We start from the raw sequence: 23,845 nt of genomic DNA on the forward strand, positions 1-23,845 counted from the left end.
ACAGACCGGTTCCCGCTCACTGGCTGAGCGAGGTGCGGGCGTGGCGCCGAGGGTTGCGATCCCGTTGCCGGTCCCGGCCTGGTACAGGCGTGACACTGAGGGTTGCGATCCGTTGCCGGACACAAAAAAAGACAAAAAGACAAAAAGACAAAAAAAAAAAAAAAAAAAAGAAGAAGGTCTGTCCACACATCTGATGAGACACATACTCTGTGACTCCTGCCAGCTGAAAAAAACTCTAGAGCCTGAGAATTCCTCCTACCATTCCCATGGAATGCCTCCAGGCATGAAAATCGGGTGTCCTCCATCCAGGACTGTCATTACCTTTTATGGCCCCCCCCTAGTCTCCACCCACTGTTATGTGGCCCTGTCTCAGGGATCTCCATTATGACACAAGACAGAATGTAATATAACTGCCACCTCCTTAGGACCATTTCTGTTTTATTTTTTTGGTGGCTGGTTGGTACAGGGTTCTGAACCTTTGACCTTGGTGCTTGGTGTTGTCAGCACCGCACTCTATCCAAGTGAGCTAACCGGCCAGCCCTTCTAGGACCATTTCTCAACTTGTTGTCCCTTACAGAACACAGCAGAAGGTCTGCAACACATGCCAAGTGCATGCTCAATCAACAAAATGGAGCAAAATCCCATCCATGTGCTCTGCTTAGGCAGAATTCCCAATGATTCTAGGGCCCAGACTCCAGGTCCTGTAATGGATCAGGGATTTCCTAAGGGCTTGAAAACTTAAAATCTCTGTACAGTAAGAGCTGCCACATGCGGCAGGTGAGGTTGAAGGTGGGGATGACCATCAGGCTTTCCTTAGTGAGGAGGCACTGCAGACTACAGACCCACCACTTCTATCAACAGATTTTGAAAATGTATTTGAACTTGATCAAGAACAAGTAAACTGGAGAAAAACATAACTGCTCACAGTGGTGACATGTATTTCCACCCACTTGCATTTTAATTTCTGGAGGAATAGAAAGAAAGAAAAACCATTTGTACTATTTCAAGTGGTGGGCAAGTGTCACTCAGATTTTCTGCTGTTTCAATGGTGAGGGCTTGTCACTGAAACACACTTTCCGACACTCCCAAGTCTATCAGCACAGCCTTTGGTTCTCTGCACTTGTACCCTAGAATGGACAGTAGGTGTAACTTTAAACAGAATAACTCAAGTAGGCTCAGTGATACTTTTTTTCCAATTCATGATTGCATTTATATACATCTGTATTTATCTATAATTAGACTTTACATGAGATACCACCATTTATCTATTTATCCGTCTTTATCAAATGGTGAGCAACTTCTGGAGCAGTTCACTGGGTAAATAGTCAAGAATTTAAAAAAGAGAATATAATTTTCCTCAAAAATGCCCTGAGCACAATAACTTTCTCAGAGTCAAGCAATGCCTATGGTAGATTAAAATGAGAGATTAGAAAGGTAAAATAAGGTTTATTAAATTCTCAGTGGAGTTTGTTTTGTGTAACAGAAAGAACACTGACAGTATTGAAAACTGATCCTACAAATACTGGGGAAATCTAACTTTGAGCAAGCTCCTGCCCTTGGCTCATCAGGAAGCATTCAGGGTGACGACAGGGCAGAAGAGCTGTGGGCGGCCCGGCCCCAGCGCTGCACACACATCCTGCTCCCTGCTGATGGCCGTAGGGGTGTGGTCACCTGACACACTCGGGGCCAGCAGAGGTGCTGTAGGTATAACGTCACAACTTACAACATTCAAATTCATAAAACCATTGAATGCTACCCTGTGGGCATGCTTACCAAAGGGATGAGGAAAAGGTGGACAGAAGCCCTTGCCGCACAGCTGGGCACTGTGCTGAGCAGGGCTGAAGGAGGGACAGTTGCGTTCAAGAAATCAGGGAGGGAAAAAGTCCACAGAGGGAAACCCAACAATTATTTTTGCAAAAAAAACAGTGGAGTCTAAAAAACCAGCCAAAGCAGACCTGAGTGGCCTGTCACCCTCTGTGTAACTCAGCCTTGACTTGCCATGCTTGCCGGGACAAGTCCTCCAGCAGGACATGCAGACAGCAGCCATGAAGCAGTGGGAGGTTAAACTGAACATCAACCCCCAGCCCTGGCCTGTCCCTAACCAGAGGTTAGTCCGGAACTGTGTTTATCCTTTTCTGGGAGTCACAAACCCTGTGAAGAAAGAAAGCCGGGCACGTCAGCCTACCCCCAACCAGAGATCCTCAAACTGGCGGAGGAGCAGGCTCATCCCAGTGACAGCATGGGGCCGGCGCTCGCTGGACGGGCGCGAACAGGGCACTGGCACACTGAAATGACCGTGACCGCCCCCTCCCCCCCCAGGCCACCAGAAAAAAGGTAGCTTCAGTGAGAGTGAAACACAGGAGGCAGGATGGGCAAGTGCCACCTCCCAGGAGACAAGAGACTTCCAGGTCCAGCCCTCAAGGGCACCAAAAGTTGCAAAGGCAAACCTGAAAGTTTAAGTAAACAGCTTTAAAGATAACACACAACCCAGGCAATTCCTACAGGAAGGTCCCAATTATCATTTATATCTACAATTACATTAATTTGCCTATGCCAAAGAACATCATAATTACCTGTCTCAGCTGTGAGCACACCCAACAGCTTGGCCATAAAGATCAGCAATAGGTTTCACAGAAGGGATTTCCCCTATTTACATGGCTGTATTTTGCAGAATTGGTTGAAAAGTTCTGCTCTAGTCTAAAAACAGCCCCAAGGCTGGCTGGTTAGCTCACCTGGTTACAGTGTAGTGCTGCTTACACCAAGGCCATGGGTTCGGACCCCCATGCTGGCCAGCTGCCAAAACATAAAATAAGATAAAAACAAAAATAGCCTAGATACAGGAATGGGCAAAAGGTCTCAAAAGGCATGATGAGGAAAGGTGAGCCAGGAGGACGTTCTGCGTCCAGGCCATGAGACATGGACAAGTGGCCAGAAACTCCTGAAGGAGACTCCCATGGGGCTGAGCTCAAAGTGAAGCAGCTTGGCGGGTGTGGAAGAACCACAGAAAAGACGTGCTGGGCTGGGGATAAGAAAAAGAAGGGGCTCCCCAAAGAGCAGGCGAGTGTTGCATGCTGGCCACCAAACAGTGAGTGTAGGGCAGCACCGCCCACCTGGGAGCCCTGGCACCCTCCCTCCCACGGTGGCACCCAGACGGTACCCAGCTCTCAACTCCATGCGGAGCACCCACACTTCCCTCCCTGGAGGGAAGAGTCATGGAGCAGCTGGGGGTAGATAGCCCTTGCTGGCTGCAAACCGAATGCAAGAGTAACTGCACTTTCTGAAAGTGTGTTATCGCTGCCTCTGATGTACGTGCGTCACAGCTCCCTGCAAGTCATATTCCCAGTGGACATTCTCCATCATACTGCAGAGGTCCTCATTTATGTTCTGCTCAGGAGCTGAAGACAAATTCTTCCCAAATGGCTCTCTCTGAAAAGAACTGTCATTCTCTGCCTATTTTAGGTGAGAAAAGTTCTTTCTATGCACGTGATAATTAAAAATTCCCCACCTGTCAAAGGCCAACCCACTCATAAAAGGGAGATCACATATATGTATTGTTGCAAGAGAAATTCAGCTACTCCTGAAAGAGTGGCCATGCCAGTTCTGTCTGGTAGAGGAAATAGGAGCACTGTGCTGGAAATTCTGCTCTGGTGAAACCCCATCTCTTTAGGCAAGGAGCAGGGCTGGCGGGGTTCCGGGAGGGTGATCAAAGACAAGACTGGAGACTCCCAGCATCCAGGAGCCATGCTGGATAGGGATCAGGTGACGGAGAAGTCCCAGCCCTGCTGACGGCAGCTAGGTGACGGCGGTGGGTCACAAGCACAAGCGAGTGCTATGGGAAGAAAAGACAGGGGATGCGAGCCAGACAGAAGGGGATAAGCCAAGCCAGAAACAGGTGCAGAAGTGGCTCTGCCTAGGGCGGTGAGAAGACGCGCATCTGACTTTATGAAGAGCTCACCTAGTCCCGACTGCCTCGACTCCAACTGAGTTCAGACCAGACCAGAGAGCATCTGAGTTCCTGCTGACTCCTCCCCACCAATGCTAAAACCCACTGCAGTATAAAACTGCGGATTCAGAGGCTATTGATCTGTGATCTGCTACTTGGTGGCCAAGCCAACAACTGCTACCACCTTTAGAAGACTCCTTTGCATCCATGATATACTTTCCTCTGGAGAGGTCAAAGCAGCACTGGAAACAAAAACAGGCATTCAAGTCCTATATGTGCTCTCCTGTCCCTCAACTCAATAACTTGTGGGCCACAGCAGAAAACATAGCTGACCCCAGGCACAGCTGCCCTCCACTCTGCACTTTGACTACATACTCCTGTATATAAAAAATGTCCTGAGTTGGGAAAATCTACTTGATTTGGAAGAGTTCACCAGCTTCCTGGAAACAAGCAGGATACATTAGCAGGAGCTGGGGAAGGGGCTGTATGGCCAGAGTAATTATGCTCATAAGCCACAAAAGTGGACTTGCTGATGTGACTCATGAACCCACAGAGCTCCACGGCAGAGTGAGCTTTGACTTGGACCTCACTGCGTGGCATGGTCACCAGCCCTTCTGTGTGTCTCTGCCTCTAAGACCACGGATCTGGACAGGCATGAAAACAGAGCCACTTCATGAATCTGGAAAACAGACTGAGCTAATTCTGTTTGCAGAAGTCAATCTGCAATCTTATCAGATCTCCAACACTCAACTGTGTCCCATAAGGTAAAAATGCAGGCTGCTACCATATCCAAAACCACTGACGCAGTCATCAAATGCTGTTGTGCACCAGCTCTGTGCTGGGCTCTGGGACAGGCACCAAGACTGAGGTATCAACAAAACAGATGACTGCCCTCCAGAGGTGACACACTGGAAGGGAAACAGACAATGACTGGTAAGTCAGGGTAATGAGAGCTGTGCAGAGTGGGAAAGCAGGATGGGAGGACAGGGGTGAGTGGGAGACCCCCTCAGCAGGGGACTGAAACAAAGCCCTGGAGGTGGCAAGGGACAGCCTTGCAGGCAGAGGGAAAGCTGAGGGCCTCGTCATCCCAGCGGTGGTCCCAGTGGAGAATGTAGGCCCAGGACTGAATCCACCTGGAAATGCTGTGCATTTTAGTGGAAAGGGCTTCTTTCAAAAAAGGGCTTAAGGGCCGAGCCCGTGGCGCACTCGGGAGAGTGCGGCGCTGGGAGCGCAGTGGCGCTCCCGCCGCGGGTTCGGATCCTATATAGGGATGTAGGGATGACCGGTGCGCTCACAGAGCTCACTGGCTGAGCGTGGTGCGGCCGGTCTCAAAAAGGACAAAAAAAAAAAAAAGAATGAACTCTCTCAATACATCTAAACATATGATTCATTCTAAATGTTCTTTAAGAACATTGTTTTGTCCAGTGTTAGGAAAGCAAGAAAGAATACAGCATGTTTAGGGAGGTCAATCCATTTGATGTTGAGGATGAAAACAGACTAAACTGGCACTATTGCAACTAAGCATACTGCTACCCCCTAAGTAACCTTAAAACGAAAGACAGAAATCCTGAGAGTTTGCTTTCAGAAGCACAACTGTACATGAGAAATGGCATCGTCCAGTCCTGTGGACAAGACATGGGGACAAGAAGCCTGTTTCTATTCTCTGGTGGATGGCAAGCCCTTTCAGAACTGGAACCACACATTCTGAAGGCTCCAGCCCAAGACTCTGGGGTGGTGGGGCCACTCCGCAGCCCAAGACTGTGGGTCCAGTGGAGGCCAGCTTTTCTGGCAAGTGTAGGCCAAAACTTGGATTGTTGTGAGATCTGAATGAAAAGAAAACACACCTGCAGCCCATGGACCTATGGAGAGTCTCGGGCCATTTCCTAACACGGAGCTCTCGAACCCCTCCCTGCATTTTGCCCCAGTGGGTGGGGCTGACACAGGGAGTCCTGGGATGGAGCCACGGCTGTCACTTCACAGTCTATCTTGGTCCTTATTAAGCTTTTTACAGAAGATCTTAAAACTTCATCCAGTCAAACACGGAAAAACATCCACGCTCACGGATGGAAAGACTTAATATTGTTACAATGGCAATACTCCCAAATTGATCTTGATTTAATAAATCCCATTTAAAATCCCCAGCTGCCTCTTTTTGGGTAGAAATTTACAAGTTGATCCTAAAATCATATGGAAATGCAAGGGACCCAGCATGGCCAAAACAATCTTTTTTTTTTTTTCCTTTTTTCGTGTCCGGCAACGGATCGCAACCCTCAGTGTCGTGCCCGTACTGGACCAGGACCGGCAACGGGATCACAGCCCTCGGTGTTGCGCCCGCACCTCGCTCAGCCAGTGAGCGGGAACCGGTCTGTATGTGGGATCCGAACCCTCGGCGGGAGCGCCACCGCACTCCCAAGCGGCGCACTGTAGCAGTGCGCCACCGGGCCGGCCCCAAAACAATCTTGAAAAATAAAAAAGTTGGAGACTCACATGTCCTGATTTCAAACTTCAAGCAAAGCCACAGTAATTAAGAGGGTGTGGTGTTGGTATAAGGACAAACACATAGACCAATGGAAGAGAACTTAGTCCAGAAATAAACCCATATATTGTCACTTGATTTTTGACAAAGGTGCCAAGACCATTCAATAGTGAAAAAAGTATCTTCAGTGAATGGTGCCGGGAAACTGGCTATCTACATGCACGAGAACAAAGTTGAACCTTACCTTATGTCACATATAAAAAATTAACTCAAAATGCATCAGAGGTCTGAGTGTAAGAGCTAAAACTATAGAACTCTTAGAAGACAACACAGGAATAAATCTGTGACCTTGGATTTGGCAACGGTTATCTTAGATGTGACACCAAAAGCACAAGCAATGAAACAAAAAATAAATTGAAATTTTGTGCTTTTAAGGACATCATCAGAAAGAAAAACAACACCTGTATAATGGGAGAATGTATTTGCAAATTAGACATCTGATAAGGGACTTGTATCTGGAATATATAAAGAACTCCTATAACTGAATAATAAAAAGATAACCAAGTTAAAAAATTGGCAAAGGATCTGAATACATATTTTTCCAGAGAAGATATATGAATGGCCAAGAAGAATATGAAAAGATGCTCAATATCATCAGCCACCGGAAAAATGCAAATCAAAATAATGAGATCCACCTTGCACCTGCTGAGATGGCCACAATAAAAGACACATGATAGTAAGTGCTGATGAGGATGCAGAGAGATTAGAACCTTCACACACTGCTGGTGGGAGTGTAAATTGGTGTGGCTATTTTGGAAAACAGTATGGCAGCTCCTCAAATAGTTGAACACAGAATTACCATATGACCCAGCAATTCCACTCCTAGGTGTACACCCAAGAAAAACAAGAACTTACGTCTACACAAATGTTCACATTCACAATAGCCAATAGGTGGAAACAACCAATGTTCATCAATAGATGAATGGACCGCCAAAATGTGGTCCATCCACAGAAGTTTTTACTCAGCCGTAAGAAGGAATGAAGTGCTCCTACATGCTACAACATGGACAAACCTTGAAAACTTTACCCTAAATGAAAGAGCACGTATTGTATGATCCTATGTACATGAAATGTCCCGAGTAGGCAGATCCAGACACAGAAAGGAGACCGGTGGTGGGGGGGGACTGGAGAGGTTTGGGGAAAGTGGGAAGTGACTGCTGATAGGCACAAGATTTCTTTTTGGGAGACGAAAAGTATTCTACAGCTGATTGTGCTGATGGCTGCTCAACTGTGCGAATGTACTAGAAACCCCTGAACTGTACATTTTAAATGGGTACACTGGTACCCACATGAATTACATCTCAATAGAGCTGTAAACACACACATACCCACACTTCACCCAGTTCTGATTTTCTAATGAGGACCATCCATTCTGTTCTAGTATTCAAGTATGTTCAGGGAGGCGCAGGAGGGAATGTCCTAAGCCCCAGGGCCTGGCCTATCTCTCTGGCCTTTGCTGGGGCCGTTGCTCTGCCTCCCACAGAGCCCACACCAGTAGCACTCATGCCAGCCCTGCTAGCCATTCTGCCACCAGAGCGCCACACTGCAGTCAGCAAGGCTGATGCCCTGCAGGAAACAACTTCCTGGCCCTGGCCAGATGTGCTCTGGGATTCAGAACTCTCCTGATTTAGGTCAGTAACATGGTGCACACTGCATGCAGTATGCGACCTGCAAGTTACACCTGGGGCAGCTCCTACTACTTGAGGCAACTATATGTGTTTTCATGCAGTTTCTGGTGGGATCAAGAAGAATGAGAACAGCCTCCAACAGTTCAGGCAGATGCTGAAGCCCCAGGAGGTTCACAGCAAGACCCTGAGTTAGGAGAGGTCTGGGGACTGAGGGCGGGGGCTGTATGTAGCAGAAGAGGGACACGTGGGCCACAGGGACCAGCACGAGAGCTGCAGGCCGGAGCCCCTCCTCCCAGGGCCCTGGCCTACCTGGGCGGCTGAGGGGAGCGGGGCTTCGGCTTCTCCTTCTCCTTTTCCCGCTCTTTCTCCCGGTCGCGTTCTCGGTGCTGTCTGTCCTTCTCGTCACGCTTGGCTCGCTCGCGCTCCCACTCCTCCTTCCTCCGCTGCCGCTCCTTGTCGCGCTCACGCTCCCGCTCACGCTCCCGCTGCCGGCGCTCCCTCTCCCGGTCTCGCTCCCGTTCCCGCTCCCGCTCGCGCTGTCTGTTCTCTCTCTCTCTTTCTCTCTCCCTTTCCTTTATTAAAAAGCCAAACACACACACACAAGCTATGATGTAAATACTACAATGTAAACACTATTGTATCTCCTTAAAACACAATGTTAAAAAATGGATTACATCTAAATTAATGTGGCACACAACCTAACAGTGCCGTCATTCCAACCACTGACTCTAGGCTGACTCAGGTTGAGAACTCTGCACCCATGGGCCGATGTGAACTGAGGATTGAGCTCTCCTGCTGCATGACCTGGGCAAGACCCTCAGCCACTGCAGGGTGGAGGTGGCTGGGACGCCTTGCAGGGCCAGGGTGCGCCTGCATGGCAAGGTGTACACGAAGCTCTCCACCCAGCAGTGTCCGGAGCAGTGGGTGCCCATGAAGGAGGCTGTTTTTCTAGGACAACCTTCAAACACACTCTTGAGCTGACACTCTGCTTATCTATTCATTTGAGTATTAAAGCAAATACTCAAAGCTAAGACTGAATGAAGTCCAGTCACAGTACATCTGATGGGTGCTGGGCTTTAGACCATCTCGGGGGATGTGCACTGTGCTCCCTGGCCTTCTTGCTGGCCCGCCCCTTGGACCCAGCAGGGAAGGAACGTGGAGGAGGGCGGCTCCCTGGGCTGCTCCTACTGGGACCCTGTAGCCCCACAACAACAAGGAAGCTGCTCTATAGGGGAGATCAGGCATGGGTGGTCCAAAGAAGGGGGTGTTGTCTGGAACTATGGGGAGTGCCCCTCTTTGCACAAGCTCACCATCTGATGGGCTACTGGGGCAACCACCTCCCTTTGGTCCTAAAAAATCATGACTATGTCATTAAGTCAAAGCACAAAAACTGCTCAGCCGCTTCTAACTGATCCAGGGGCAGCTTTTAATCTTAATCAGGGACTCACAGTCTCAAGCACATATATTCATAAATACACTAACCTCTCAGAGGCTCCGACTGACTCAGGAGGAAATACCAATCAACACAGAACAGTGTTCTATTAGATCAATAAGGTGAGGCAGGCCCACAGGAACGTCCTTAAAAAGTCGACAAAACGCAGGAGAATGTGCCCTAAAGTTGTAAATGTTACCACTGAAGAGCCTAAGAAGAGCAGTATGCTCAAGAGGGCGAAACACACTCCCTTGAAAACTTGAGTAATAACCTCATTAACAAATCTAATTTTTTAAAAAAACGAGTAAAACTAAGTTTAAAGAAAAAACGAGAAAAATAAAGTTTTCAGGAAAGTCCCTGTTCAAAGTACTACAAATTTAATTAGTGGATCTGAATCAGTCTTCCATAAAGAATAAATTTGGGCTTGAAATTAGTACATGTGCCAACAAAATAAGCTCACATAAAGTTCTACCAATAAAAAAAGGGTAATTTTGATAATGAGACCAGTGAAGTCCATATTTTCAGGTCTGTTATACTTACTCGGTAGTTATGATATGGTTCTGCGTCTGTATATTGCACCCTGAAGTTCTCGTACTGTCCACCACGCCAAAACCGCTCTATTTCATAGTCATAATAAGGATCTGCATAAGGCTCAAGTCTGGAAAAAAACACCAAAATTGTAAAGCTTATCACTTAGGAATATTAGTGCAAAAAAAAATTACATGTTAGTGCACAGAATGCAACACCAAATTGAGAAAACAATACACCATGACTAAGTGGGGTTTATTCCAGGAATGCGAGATTGAATCAGGATTGGGAAACCCACTAATACACCACACATAAGGACAGACCTGAGGAGAAGTCAGAGGCTACACCCACAGATGACCATAATTCAATACCCACTCTTCACGAAAATACTTGAGAAGACAAGGATTGATACTTTCTTAATGTGATAAAAATACAGAAGTAAAGCCAGCATCCTGCTTAACGGGGAAGTGGGAGAGCAATTTCCACGAGGACCAGGAGGCAACAAGATCCATGGCCTCCCCGACTGTCTGGTGGTGTGTGCAGGCAGCACCAATGCAGCTGGACGAGAGGAGTCCAAACATGGCGAAGACCATGACGAAAAGGAGTGAAGCATCTGCACTTGGAAACTGTCTGACAATGTGCGTAGAAACCCAGGGACTCAGTTATAGAGCCATCTCAAAAGGACAGACAGAAAGGAGCTCAGTGAGGCTGGAAGAGGAGAAGCTGACACACAGAAATCAATGTCTTCATATATGCAGATGACGACCAGTGAGGAGACAGTAAATACAGAAAATAGCCAGAAATGTGCAGTGCCTATTCCTGAAAGACCCTGTGCTTGGGCAGAGTGGCCTGACTTCACCAACACATCAATTCTTCCTACACTGATTTATAAATTTAAGGCAATCCCAGGAAAAACACCAACAAGCTTCTTTATGGAACTAGACAAGCTGACACCCAAGTTCATACCAAATAGAAAGACAGACACACAAGCCCAGCTAAGAAAACCTTGGAAAAGACATGCCTTCTGAGGCCTCACAGCATCCTAAAAAGACTCTGTAATTAAACTGGTGTCATCGCGGCCTGTGAAGAAACACATGGCCAGCGGGAGAAAGCGGCAAGTCCAGAGACAGACGCAAGGGCACAAAAGGAAGGTGGAATCTCACAGGGCAGAGGGTCACTTTCCACTGAATGGAGATGAGGTAACCCACTTACCCCAGGACGGAGGTCAGACTGGAGCCCACTTCACGCACACACAAGAACAAACCCCACCTCCCACCGCAGGATGGCACGAGTCCACTCTGGACTTCCAGTGGGGGCCATGGCTCAGCTCCTCCTCTCCCTGGGGCGGGGCAGAGGGAAGTGTACACCAGCAACAGACTGGTCCCCATAGGCTCCTCCAGAGTACTTCTCAGCTCCTGACCAACTCTCCCCTTTGGGTAGAAGGGCAAGAATGTGAGGCACACCTCCACGAGGCCGCAGTCCTGGGCAGCTGCTGACACCCTTGCGGCCACACCTCTTCACCATCTGCACAGTCTGAAACTGCTGCTTTCTAGGAAAACTCTCCACCAGTACTTAAAGTGCCTCCAGCAAAAACTAACCTAAAGCCGGATCAGCCAAATGACACAGCTTTTTTTCATTCCAAACAGCCAGACGTTGTTCAAACAATCCAGCTCACACAGTGCTCAAGCACTATCTGATTGTAACGATCAGTAAATAACTCGCAGGGGCTGTGGTAGTATGACACTATGCTACACAGAAATGAAAGGGAGAAGATGAGCTTCCTGAAACAGACTCTGACGGCGAAAACACAAAAACCACCACAACACAAAATCCATCGAGACTTCAGACACCTTTTTCCAGAATGGGCATGAGGGAGCGCATTCCCTAACGGGCTGTGCAGCAAGTTCACTTGTGGGAAACAGTGCTGAAGCAGAATGAAAAAGGCCTCTTTCTGCAGAGCCTCTGGGCATTGCAGGACAGCTGAGTCATAGACACAGGGAGCCCACAGGATGAGCAGGCAGCATATGCCCAGCCTGGCTTCCTTGGAACCTGCTAGGCGACAGGGCTCCATTCTGTGGGAACATGTCAACACGCTACTGGGAGACGTAACCACACTAACAACGGAATCCTCAGGCACTGCCTAGAAAAATACTGAAAAACAACAGAAATGAACTTGGAGGGATATATGTTTAATTCATTTAATCTGAAAACAAATCCTACTGAACAGTATTGTAGTCTGCACAAATACTTCCCAAACCGTTTTAGGGAATCCAAACTGTGAACGGGCCTTCTGAGAAAATGGTTCCATGGTCAGGGAGACTGGGCAAGCTGGCTTGCGATCAGTAGGCCTCATGGACTCCCCACTCCAAGAGTCTTTGATTAAACAGACACATGGCCATGTGTGTCTCCAGCACACACATGGCCTCCTGCCTCCGCATAGTGGGTGGATATGCACACGAGTAATTTGCATCTCAGACCAGACTCGCTGCACCCTAGGGCTCTGGGCAGCAGCTGCAGACTCAGCACCCCTCACGGGAGAGGAGGCCCAGAGGTCTGGGCAGACATGCCCACCAAGTGTAGCAGAGGTGGTTTCTGTCCACAGCCCTGCCCAGGAAGAGGAGAGGCAGGTGAAAAGTGTAGCCATCAGAGAACGTGCAAGAATTAGAAATTTGGAGCTGGAAGCTTAGAGATGATTTACTTTAACGGCTTCATTTCAAGGACGAGGAAAATGAGGCCTAGAAAATAATCAATACTTGAAAAAATTCTAAAATACCTACTACAACCTACTTTTTTACCTAAGGGTTATGTAATATTACCCAATGAAACACAACTTGCATCAGCCTGATAAAGGTTGAAACTGCACCAGCTGAAGTCCAGAGCCAGGTGGAGGGTGGCTGCACTCCCCAGGGAAGGTGGGAGGCAGAGGGCTGATGTGCCCTCTGTCTGCTGTGGAGACCCCAGGTAAAGAGGAAGATCACAGGCAGCTCACAAAGGGAGTAAAGGTCCTCTCCAATCGACCTGGCTGGTCCCCACCTGCCTGTTCTGATGCTAGCCACTGGGAGGGAACATAGGTGATAAGGTCCCCAAAGGCAGGCAGAGGCATCAGGCACCTACACACCATCCTGCCCTTGCTGGATGTGGGACGCGGGATCACCCACGTGCAGGGCAGGCCATCCCTTACTCTTCAGGAAATCCAACCCCCACCCACTAACACGTGGGGCTTCACTAAAGGGCACCAGCAAATCCCAGGTACAAACCACTTGTAATAAACCACACAAGAGTGAGCATGTGTGAGTTCCTGACGGGCTCAGAGACCTGGTGCATCTAACACCTGGAAATAACATCTAATTCCTTTTCCTCCAACAGGGAAGGCAGAACTCATGTCAACAAGTTTTTCACTGAGCCAGGCAATGTGCTAGTCCACAGGGGATACAAAAGACAGACAGTCCAGGCTGCACACCATCTTTCTGGGGAGGAAGGCGACAGCACTCTCTCAGTTAAGTGTCTGGGACACAGGAGGCACTTAGCCAGCATTCGACAAATCCATTGTCTGAGGAAAGGCATATACTTTCTGAAAACTATTTCTGCTGGTCTCTCTGAATCCCACTTTGTTGTACTGTCCAAAAGAGCAAAAAAGCCTCACGCCCTACCTTCAGAATAGCTGTGCTGGGTCACTTTCTGGGCTGCAAGACATGATGTGGGAGTCAGCGAGGGGGGCACGGTCCCAGGTGCTGGGTGTGTGGCCTAACAGCATGACCTTGATTTAATAAGATGCTCTGTTCATGATGGAACTACACTGCCCATAACCTTATTCCTCATGGGTGACACACTGGGCACACTAGGGTCCCTTACGTCTTCCAGATCACATGCCACTGCTAGAGTTGTGGTCTTGGTACAGTGTCCCTAGCAGCCCTACGCAGGGATGACATTTCTTGATGTCTTCCATGCATGAGGTTTCACAAGTAAGATGGCATCTGAATAAAGTGCTGCAGATGGTGAAAAGGAACTTTTAAGGCCATGAATTGGGGTGTGTCTGTCTAGAAAGGCATTATTTCCACTAAGTGATCCTGCTAGGTGAATTCTAGTTCCAAAAAAGGTATAAAGAAAAAACAATCTTCTTGTCGTTTGCACAATATCAGCATATTTCCTTAAGAGTTCTTGATGGGCCGGCCTAGTGGCGCACTGCTACAGTGCGCCACTTGGGAGTGTGGTGGCGCTCCCGCCGAGGGTTCGGATCCCACATACAGACCGGCCGCTCACTGGCTGAGCGAGGTGCGGGCGCGACACCAGGGGTTGCGATCCCATTGCCGGTCCCGGTCCGGTATGGGCGTGACACTGCGTAATAACTTCGTATAGCATACATTATACGAAGTTATACGATGTCTGATTTATAAAATTTCAAGCTAATGGCTAATTACCAGAAAATTCTTCCTGACAATGAACCAGAATGACCAATTTCCTACCACCGCTATGCCGTGCCTTAGGAGCATTGTCTACTGGAAGTCCTGACCCTTATCACATGGAGTCATTTTCCCCTTCCTGACAATGTCTTTTAGTCCTGAAAAAAAAAAAAAAGAGTTCTTGAACGGTCCCATGTTCCACTGGTTGTACAATTAGATACTTAATTCTCGATAGCAACAAAACCCTGATGGCACTAAGGAAGCTCTACGTGACAATTATTCAGGCTCTTCCTATTCTCAAAACTCAACATCAGGGGAAAAAATAGTGGTACATTCAGAGTCTATGTCCTTGGGATGGCCTGAAATCACAGTGGTTCTGAAATTCAATATGCATCAAAATTACCTGGAGGGCTTGTTGAAAACAGACTGTTGGCTCCACTCTCCCTAGAATTCCTACTGTCAGTCAGAGGTAAGACCTGAGAGTCTGCAATTCCAACAAGCTTCTAGGTGACACTGCTCCTGCTGGTGCAGGGAACCACGCATGGACAGCCACAGCTCTGAATCAGTTCTACTCTCTTTCCTCACCTGTGCAGCAGGGATACAACCCTGAGGAGGCATGACGCAGCGCTGAAATGGGTAAGGAGCACCTGGTGCGGGACCCCAGTAAAGCAGAGCTGTAAAGACCCAATCCTTCTGAGCCTCACTAACAGTGTGGCTCCTGAGCCCCCCGCCCCCACACACAGACTCAGCAGAGCACCTCCTTGCTTTGTTGGCAGTTCCAAGGGATGGTGGCCCACAGCGGGTCTGGAGGGACTGGCAAGGCTGGGGTGAGTCAGACTCACCCCATCCTATCCTCCTGCCCGTTCCCACAAGCAGCACACATGCTGGACTTCTGCACCAGCAGTGGCATTCCCCTCCCTCTCCCAGGACCAGCCTCATTGCCCTCTGGGCAAGCTGGCACCCCCTCCTCAGTGGTCTGAGTCCTAGCCTTATCAGGCCCTCCTCCCTGCTTTGAAGCTGTAACAGCTCCAAGTTAAACTGGTTCCTCCACAGTGCCAAGAGCTCTTTCTGCCTCTGCCATCACTTGGTCAACATGTCTTCCCATTCAACAAGCTCTGTTAATATAACCAGGTAGTCTCTATCTCCTGTTGGGACCCTCACTGACACAGTTTTTCTTAGAGGTGACCATAGGAACAGCCCGGAGGCTGTTCCCAGAGGTCCCCACTCATTGGGTCTTGGGTGAAGCCTGCCATAAAAGCCCCCAGGTTAACTGATGCACAAAGTGATATTAAAAAAATAAACAAAACACAAACAGAAGCAAAAACCTGGCTCTAAGAAAACCTCAGACCTGTATGCAGAGGCTTTAGAATTTGAGAGCCCTGCAGCACAGACACTTGCTCCTAGCAGCGAAGGCACAGAGCCAGAGGCCAGTTTTTGTCACCTGGCACCAAGACACAGGGGAAGGACTAGCTGTTTCTGCAACCAAGGCTGATGCACAATATGTACCCATGGAAGTTCCTCCATAGACCCTAGATCCACTGGACACTAATATGCACACAGAGGGCACTCCCAAAGACTTCAGCAACCACTGAGCTGCTCAGTACCAGGTACACCTCAGTCCCTGTTCTAGGAACTGGAAATAGTGTCAAGGATCAATCCTAAGATTCTAAAACCCCTTGTTGGTCTTACTTTCTTTTTTTGGTCTTTTTTCCGTGTCCGGCAACGGGATCGCAACCCTCGGTGTTGCTCCCGCGCCTCGCTCAGCCATTGAGCGGGAACCGGTCTGTATGTGGGATTTGAACCCTCGGCGGGAGCGCCACCGCGCTTCCCAAGCGGCGCACTATCGCAGTGCGCCACCGGGCCGGCCCCTAAAACCCCTTCTTTCCCTGCTGAAAGTAACCATATACGTTTACAGCGTACTCTGTACTTTTCAAATTGCTCCACACACACTAGTTCCTGGGACTCTCACAAACACCCTCCAAGGGAGGAACGACAACACCATCACCTGCATTGTTCATGGTACACAAGAAAATACTGAGGCCTCCAGACCTTTTGCAGTATGCCCACAGTGCTCCTGCAGACAGCAGAGCCCAGACTAAGTTCTGACTCAAACACTCCTTTGTGTGATCCGACATTATCCACATGCAGAATTTAATCAGAAAATGTACATAGTTTTAATATCCTTAAATCTCTACCCCTTCAACCTCTGAGCTGTCACCTGCCACAATAGGTGTGAACCACAGGAGCTCCCTTCCCCGCTTTCCTGCAGGTGGCAAGCTCAGGGGAGCACAGACCGAACACGAAGGACTTGAGAACAGCTGGTAAGGCGTAGTCGACGTGACGGAATCCTGAAATGCAAGCACCAAACGTGCACCTATTTTCTGCATCTTTCACCATCACTTCGGACAGAAATCATAGCGATTACAATTTTATAAAAGCAAACATAAATGCCAAAAATGATGCTACAAGAGTAAGGTGATACCAGAGCCAATTCAGAACACTGACTGGATTAAAATTTAGTTCCTGTGACCTGGTCCCACATTGCACTGGCTGCACAGGCAGACACTTGCACGTGCCCACTCCTCAAGGGTGAGTTGTACAAAGCTATGCTTACCCAACAGCAGGAGCAGGGAGAAGAGAGTGGCACGTTCTGTACCACACAATTCCCAAAGACCTGCTTATGCTCCTCAGCCCAAGTATGACTTCTGTAATTATTTTTTAGAGACCAGCAGTACACGTCTGGGAGAGGAAACGATGAGGAGGGCCCAGCCTCCACGCTCTTGGATTGTAATGACAAACTCTGCATGCTTCCTGGCTCCTGGGTCATGTGGGGAGGATTGGGGCCACAGGACCATGGGGCTCCTGGGGCTTTAAGGACAGCTGTGAAAACTCTTAGAGCCTGTAGAAACCACAGACCACGACACAGAGGTAAAACATTTCCTTCACAGAAGCAAAAAACTGAGAAAAGTTGATAGCAAGAAGGAAGTCTGAATTATTTCGGGGACGTCACTCGATTCCAGCAGAGTGGATGGGCAGCAGCCCCGAGTGCACCCTGGGGACCTGTATGGCTGCTCTCTCCAGGGCACAGGCCTTGCACAGGGGACAACCAATTCTCTTTCAAAAGGGAAGGAAGAGGCAGAGCTATTCCTTACGCTGTATCTCTGACATCTCTTGGGACCCGAGAATTCCAATCTCGGAAAACTTCGTTTTCTTTGTCAAACTCCCGTTCGTCTTCACCAATGGTCACTGTAAACCTTTTCTCCTCAAAATCAGGCTCCTGTTCTTTTCGAATGGTTGCTTTTTTTAAAACCTACCATTGTAAGAAGAAAGAAGTCAGCATGTAATCAGAGCACTCAGAGTCACTGTTAGGGAACACAAAGGGCGGGTCTGAGGGATGGCAGCGGCCTGGAGGAGTGGCAGGACTATCAGTGCAGCAGGGGCAGGCGCAGGGCTCAGGCATCTTGCTGGGGAGCAGCGCACGTTTGTGACCGCCTCTGCACATGAAGCTGCCTGCTGAGCCATGCCATGAGATCACTGATGCTCAAGTGAGGTGCGGTGCAGTTTTGACACTTCCTATAAATTGTCTTGGAACTAAGCCCCATTCAGAGCTGAGGATGGGGTACACTGAGCAGGGGCATGTGGAGTAGCTGAAGGCTCTGAGGGAAGGAGGAGTGAGGAGAAGACACTGGGCCCACCTGTCACCTCCCCAGAGCAACCAACGTCGGGAGCTGAGAAGGCAGGGTGGGGACCAGCAGACTCTGGTCCCCCGATTGCAAGCCGGACATCGAGGGTCAGGGTGGGCCTGGAGTGAGGAAGTGGGCAGCGAGGGGAGGCCCGAAAGAGCCCTGGGGTCTCTCCAGGGACAGCAGATGCTAAGCCTCAGAAAGGCGGGGAGTGGGCGCTAGGAGAGCAGCATGGGTTCCACAGCAGGCTCTTGGGGGTGGGGGTGGGGTGTGCTCTCAGCAGCTGGAGCCTGCACCCCATGCTTCTGGGCAGCACCAGCTAGGATGGGATCTGACACTGTCCAAGCCACACAGAGACAGTGGGTCTGTCCTGGACTGTGCCTTGCCGGCCTACTGGGTTTTGCCTGTGACCTAGACTACCTCTGAGAGATAGTGAGACATCATAATCCATTCTTTACCTCTTAAAGGAAACCACAGAAATATATCCCTAACTTCAGAGGCTTCGCTGAGTTTTCCACTACTGTCTTTGGAGCAGAAAAAATGCCAGTTTTGTACAAGGACCACCACTAGTACTTTTCTTCTCAGGTTTTCTGCGGAATTCTGTTACCTCCTTCGCATGCCGGAGTCCTCGTTCCCAGGCACTCTCTGTTGGGGGTTCTGGAGGGGGTGGAGGCAAAATTTCATCAACTACTGGCCCACCCTATTAAAAAATGAAAAGGGAAAAGTTGAGAAAGCAAGTAAAACTTTAAAATCTACACAGAAACAGGGGAGCAAAAACATCAACTAAAGCAGGAGTCAGCCATACAACGGCCTGCTCTCTCACCAAGCCTGACCACGCCCCCGGGAGGTCTACGGCTACTGCCACACGGGGACAACAGAAGCATCTGAAAAGGCGGCTCTGTGATGCTCCTATGGCACAAAATGCCTTTTCCATGAGGCGTATTAACTTGTCCTAAGCTTGAGATTCAACAACAGAGCTCAGATGTCCGATGTGCTAGCAATTAAAGAAGAAGAGGCGTTCACGCACCCAAGGGTTGGCAGGCATCAGTGGGTGAGGTCCGAGAGGCGGGGCACCGTTAGGCGGGAAAGGGTCGGCTTTGGTGATTAGGGAGTAGTTCCCCTTGTCGTTCACTCCAGGGTGTATAAACCTACAATTCATTCCCCAGGTACAGTTCCCTATGGAAACAAAAGTCAGATCAGAAAGGTCGAGGACAGCCTAGCTGCACATCGGCAGCAGCAGGGGTGACGGCCACAGAGTTTACTGAGGATGTGGACTGTGCCTGGCAGTGAGCTTCGTGCCCTCACGGTGACTGAGCTGGAAGGCGGGTGCACGCCTGGAGAGGCCCAAGGTCAGGTGGCTGCGGTTGTCCTGGCCTCCAACTCCCTCCATGTGGCCAGGTGGTGCTCACATGCACAGGAGGCCCACGGCAGGCCCAGGCCGCTGGCTCAGCCAGGGGCACTCCCATGGGACAGAACTTTGTGAAGGGCTCCTGATGGGGCACCGGGGACTGCGGGTCAGGGGAAACATGGCCCCAGTTTCAGAGTCACTTGGTACAGTCCACACATATCAAGTGTCTGAATAATTTTCCCCTTAAAACAGAAAAGTACAAGCCTGGTCCCGGCCAGGCCAGGGCTCTCAGCTGGCTGCTTCTTGCAGGCCCACACTGGACGAGATTTTTATTCTGACTCAGAAAACACTCACACTGAAACAAATCAATGAGGAGCGTAACAGTGATCAGAATTCTACAAGTTTGTCCCAGGGTAATCTCTACCTCCTCTGTAATCTGCATTTCTCTTACCAAAAATCTCACAAACCATTTCAAGACATTTCTGGTACTTAAAAAATGTGTTAAGTGGAAAATACTTTGACAATTATAATAAATTGGACTTTGACAACTTGACTATAAATAACAATCAAAAACTGTCATCTTCAGCAACAGAAAACTGGATTATTAAATAAAGGAAACCATTTTTCAATGCAGAATGTAAAACATCTAAATTTTTAGTTCAATTAGTAAGACACCTTTCTAAAATTTAACTTTTTGAATAGGTAATGTATATACATGGTTCAAAAACAAATATGGCATATAGTGTACAAGTAGTTTTTAAAAACATCCTCAATGGGTTAACATATAGATTTAAATCATTTAAAAATATACACTCAATCCTAAACATGACATACCATTTGAACGTTTCTGTTGACAAATCATGTTTTTCCTTATACAATCGGCCTGCTATATCTGTGGGGCCTGCAACCAAGGACTTGACCAACCACAGATTAAAAATATGGAGAAAAAACTGTGTCTGTGGCCGGCCCGTGGCTCACTCGGCAGAGTGTGGTGCTGATAACACCAAGGCCATGGGTTCAGATACCATATAGGGATGGCCGGTTGCTCAGTGGGTGAGCATGGTGCTGACAACACCAAGTCAAGGGTTAAGATCCCCTTACCGGTCATCTTTAAAAACAAAACAAAACAAAAAAAAAACTGCGTCTGTGTTGAACACGCACAGCCTTCTTTCCCTGTCATTGTTCTCTATGTGATCCAGCATGACAGCCACTTCACAGCACCACACTGCGTTAGGTCTCGTGAGCCATCTAGAGATGGTTCAAAGTGCAAAGGAGGATGTGTGTGAGTTATGTGCAAATACTGTGCCACTTCATCAGAGAAAGGTCCTGGAACCAATCCCCTGCGCACACCAAGGGACGATGGTAAAATATAAATTAAACAGAAATGATCTTTTGGTAGTTAGGAAAATGCCAAATTTTACCTTTACACATTATGAATACTTAAGCTTGCATTAAAACCAACTCAAGGGCCGGCCCGGTGGCGCACTGGAGAGTGCGCTGCTTGGGAGCGCAGCGGCGCTCCCACCGAGGGTTCGGATCCCATGTGGAGACCGGTTCCCGCTCACTGGCTGAGCGCGGTGCGGGCGCGACACCAAGGGTTACGATCCCGTTGCCGGTCAGTAAAAAAGACAAAAAGAAAGGAAGAAAAAAAAAAAAAACAACAACTCAATAAACACAATAATAGCGTATTGATCTAAACTAAATACAAAATTAAAATTAAAATTGCTTTTCCAGAAATGCAAAAATGACAAAATAATCTTTAAAATTCCTAAAAGTGGGCTGAGCCCGTGGCACACTCGGGAGAGTGCGGCGCTGGGAGTGCAGCAGCGCTCCTGCCGTGGGTTCGGATCCTATATAGGGATGGCCGGGGCGCTCACTGGCTGAGCGCGGTGCGGCCGGTCTCAAAAAAATAAAATAAAATAAAATTCCTAAAAGTGTTTAAGACACCACACATAAGTCAAAGGAGGCTGGGAAATGTCACTCTGCAGGAGCTCAGGATCCCGGAGTCTCAGAGAGGTTCAAAGAAAAAGACTGTAGCCACACACCAGCAGATGTCTTCAAGTTTGACTGACGATATTCATACTGTATCCAGCATCACTCAGATAGTTTAACAAGTAACAAAAGCTCACTGTAAAAAAAGTGAAAGTGCAGAAAAGAGCGAACAAAATAAACCGCAGCTTTTCTGTAATTTTTCAAACATAAAAGCATGTCTGGGTGGTGGGTAAGGGGCATCTAACATTCTCTGTTCTTTTCTGTATTTACAAAATTTTCAAAACAAAACAAAACAAAACAAACCTCATCCACAAGTCCACTGTCAAGAAAAGATCTTTCATCACTCATACTGGCACTGGCAGAGGATGAAAGAGGGACAGGGGATGAGAAGAAACCAGTGAGCAACAGGCAGCACAGGTGCATCCCAAGGAGGCAGACACCATGCTCACCCTGGGGGTGCTGAGCCAGGCTCCTGCTGAGCCCGGTCTTGAGCCTCCGTCACCAAAGTGAAGGGAAGATGGCTCCAGGAAGGAATGTGGTTGGTCTACGCATATGACTAGGACAGATGTCCAGCAAATGTTAGGAAAATGAACAAAAGGAATGTTGTAATCCCATTAACCTTTTTAAAAGTGAGTTTTTAATCTATGCAGTAAAAAGCGTGGAACCTTTTTCTACAAAAATTGTTGGGACTGTGGAAGAAGAAAGACTTGTATCTTTTGTTTCCTTGACACTGTCGGCACATATTACTTTCATAATTAAAAAAAACATTTTGTGTTTAAAAAAAAAAAGGGAATATTGACAAAATAAAAATTTAAAGGGGAAAAAAAAAGGGAAAAAAATACTCCAGGAAATGGAAGCAAAGATAAAGATCTTTTGGTTTTAAAATTGTACGATCTCATTGGATACCTGCACCAGCCAGCTGCCAAAACCAAAAAATAAAAAAAACCCAATTGTGTGACCTTCTGGTTCTAAACAGAACTTCACAAACACAAAATGTATGTGGATGGTGATTCTAACTGTATAAACAATAGACAGTTAAACAGGCTTACAATTAATCATGCAAGGACTCTATCTGGATATAGATGCCAGCCAGAAGGGGACAGGAGAAAAGAAAACTGTCCAGGGTGGGTGAGAGGACAGTATCTTCACTTCTGAAATTTCTAAGTCCTGTTTTTGGCACATGGGGCCTCGATGGCATGATAGCATCCTTTTTCCTAACCAGACAGTGGCACATCAGCAAGTTTTATTCTTTTATTAACTTTACCTGTGTAAGCACTGTACTGTTTTATAGGAAAATATTATAATATTTTAAGAGGGAGGAAGAGAGGGGATATTCATAAAATTTTGATTACAGTATACTGTTATAACTGTTCTATTTTATTATTGGCTTTTGCTGCTAATCTCTTACTGTGCCTAACTGATAAGTTAAGCTTTAACAGAGGTACACATATATAGAAAAAACACAGCATATATAGGATTTGGTATTGTCTGTGGTTTTAGACATCCATTGGGTGTCTTGGAATGTATTCTCCGCAAATTAAGGCGGACTACTGTACATTGAAAAACCTAGAGCTGGTCCCTCCCAGAAATCAAGGAAATTAAACACAGAGATGACAGAAAAAGCCACCTGCATTCATGCTCCAGCAGCTGCTGGTCACCACCTACACATCCAACCAACCTGAGGGGAGCCACCTCTTCCAGTGGGCAGGGACATTGGGAGAGCAAGCACCCAGTGTCTGTGAGTGTGTGCAAGCTCACAGTGTGCTAGGTCCAGGAACGCCGTCAGATTTCTAAATTTTTGGTTTGTTGTTGGTCTGGTTACCAGCGCAGTGTGACCCTAACGTCCCACAGCTGCGCGGCACTGTGTGTGCGATGCATCACTCTGGAAAAGCTGAAGTCTTTTTCTAATAGCTCTCCATTTTCCACACAAACTAATCACTTCACACTAGAATTTTAAACCAGACTTTCTGGTCTTATTTAAGTATTCCCTTGTTCCCTTTCTTGTTTGTCTGAATAACTCAGAATAGGCAATAAATATAGAGATTATCAATACAAAATAAAGTTTAAAGTGCCTCATGATTTTCAAAAAATACTTTATGAAAGGAAGGCAAAATATATAAAATTCTAGTAATCAAATCTTACGGACAAACCTAAGATCTACAAATCTGTGTTCTAACAGGCCTGAGAGCCAGTGAACCACCACACATTATAGGCACTAACAACATAGCCCAAAGGACTAGCGGAACTCCCTTCCACATCTCACAGAGAACCATAACAGTGACTAGCAAGAAACCACGGTCCCATCTACCACAGTGAGACTCCAAGATGTTCTAACTCTTAAGGAATACGCGCATC

At 47.8% G+C, this 23,845-nt stretch overlaps 1 protein-coding gene across 1 annotated transcript in view; it reads right to left on the reverse strand.

Moving 5' to 3' along the window:
* ZC3H18 (zinc finger CCCH-type containing 18) overlaps positions 1-23,845 on the reverse strand; it is a 64,771-nt gene that overhangs the window by 19,387 nt on the left and 21,539 nt on the right. Inside the window, exons 5-9 of the mRNA XM_008565880.1 lie at positions 19,178-19,326; positions 18,758-18,850; positions 17,620-17,777; positions 10,080-10,197; positions 8,417-8,679 (exon numbers count right to left, since the gene is read on the reverse strand). Of these exons, the coding sequence (XP_008564102.1) occupies positions 8,417-8,679; positions 10,080-10,197; positions 17,620-17,777; positions 18,758-18,850; positions 19,178-19,326 (781 nt within the window). The remainder of the gene's footprint in view (positions 1-8,416; positions 8,680-10,079; positions 10,198-17,619; positions 17,778-18,757; positions 18,851-19,177; positions 19,327-23,845) is intronic.

This window comes from Galeopterus variegatus, unplaced genomic scaffold (genome assembly GCF_000696425.1).
Source record: "Galeopterus variegatus unplaced genomic scaffold, G_variegatus-3.0.2 Scaffold210, whole genome shotgun sequence".
NCBI classification, from domain to species: domain Eukaryota; kingdom Metazoa; phylum Chordata; class Mammalia; order Dermoptera; family Cynocephalidae; genus Galeopterus; species Galeopterus variegatus.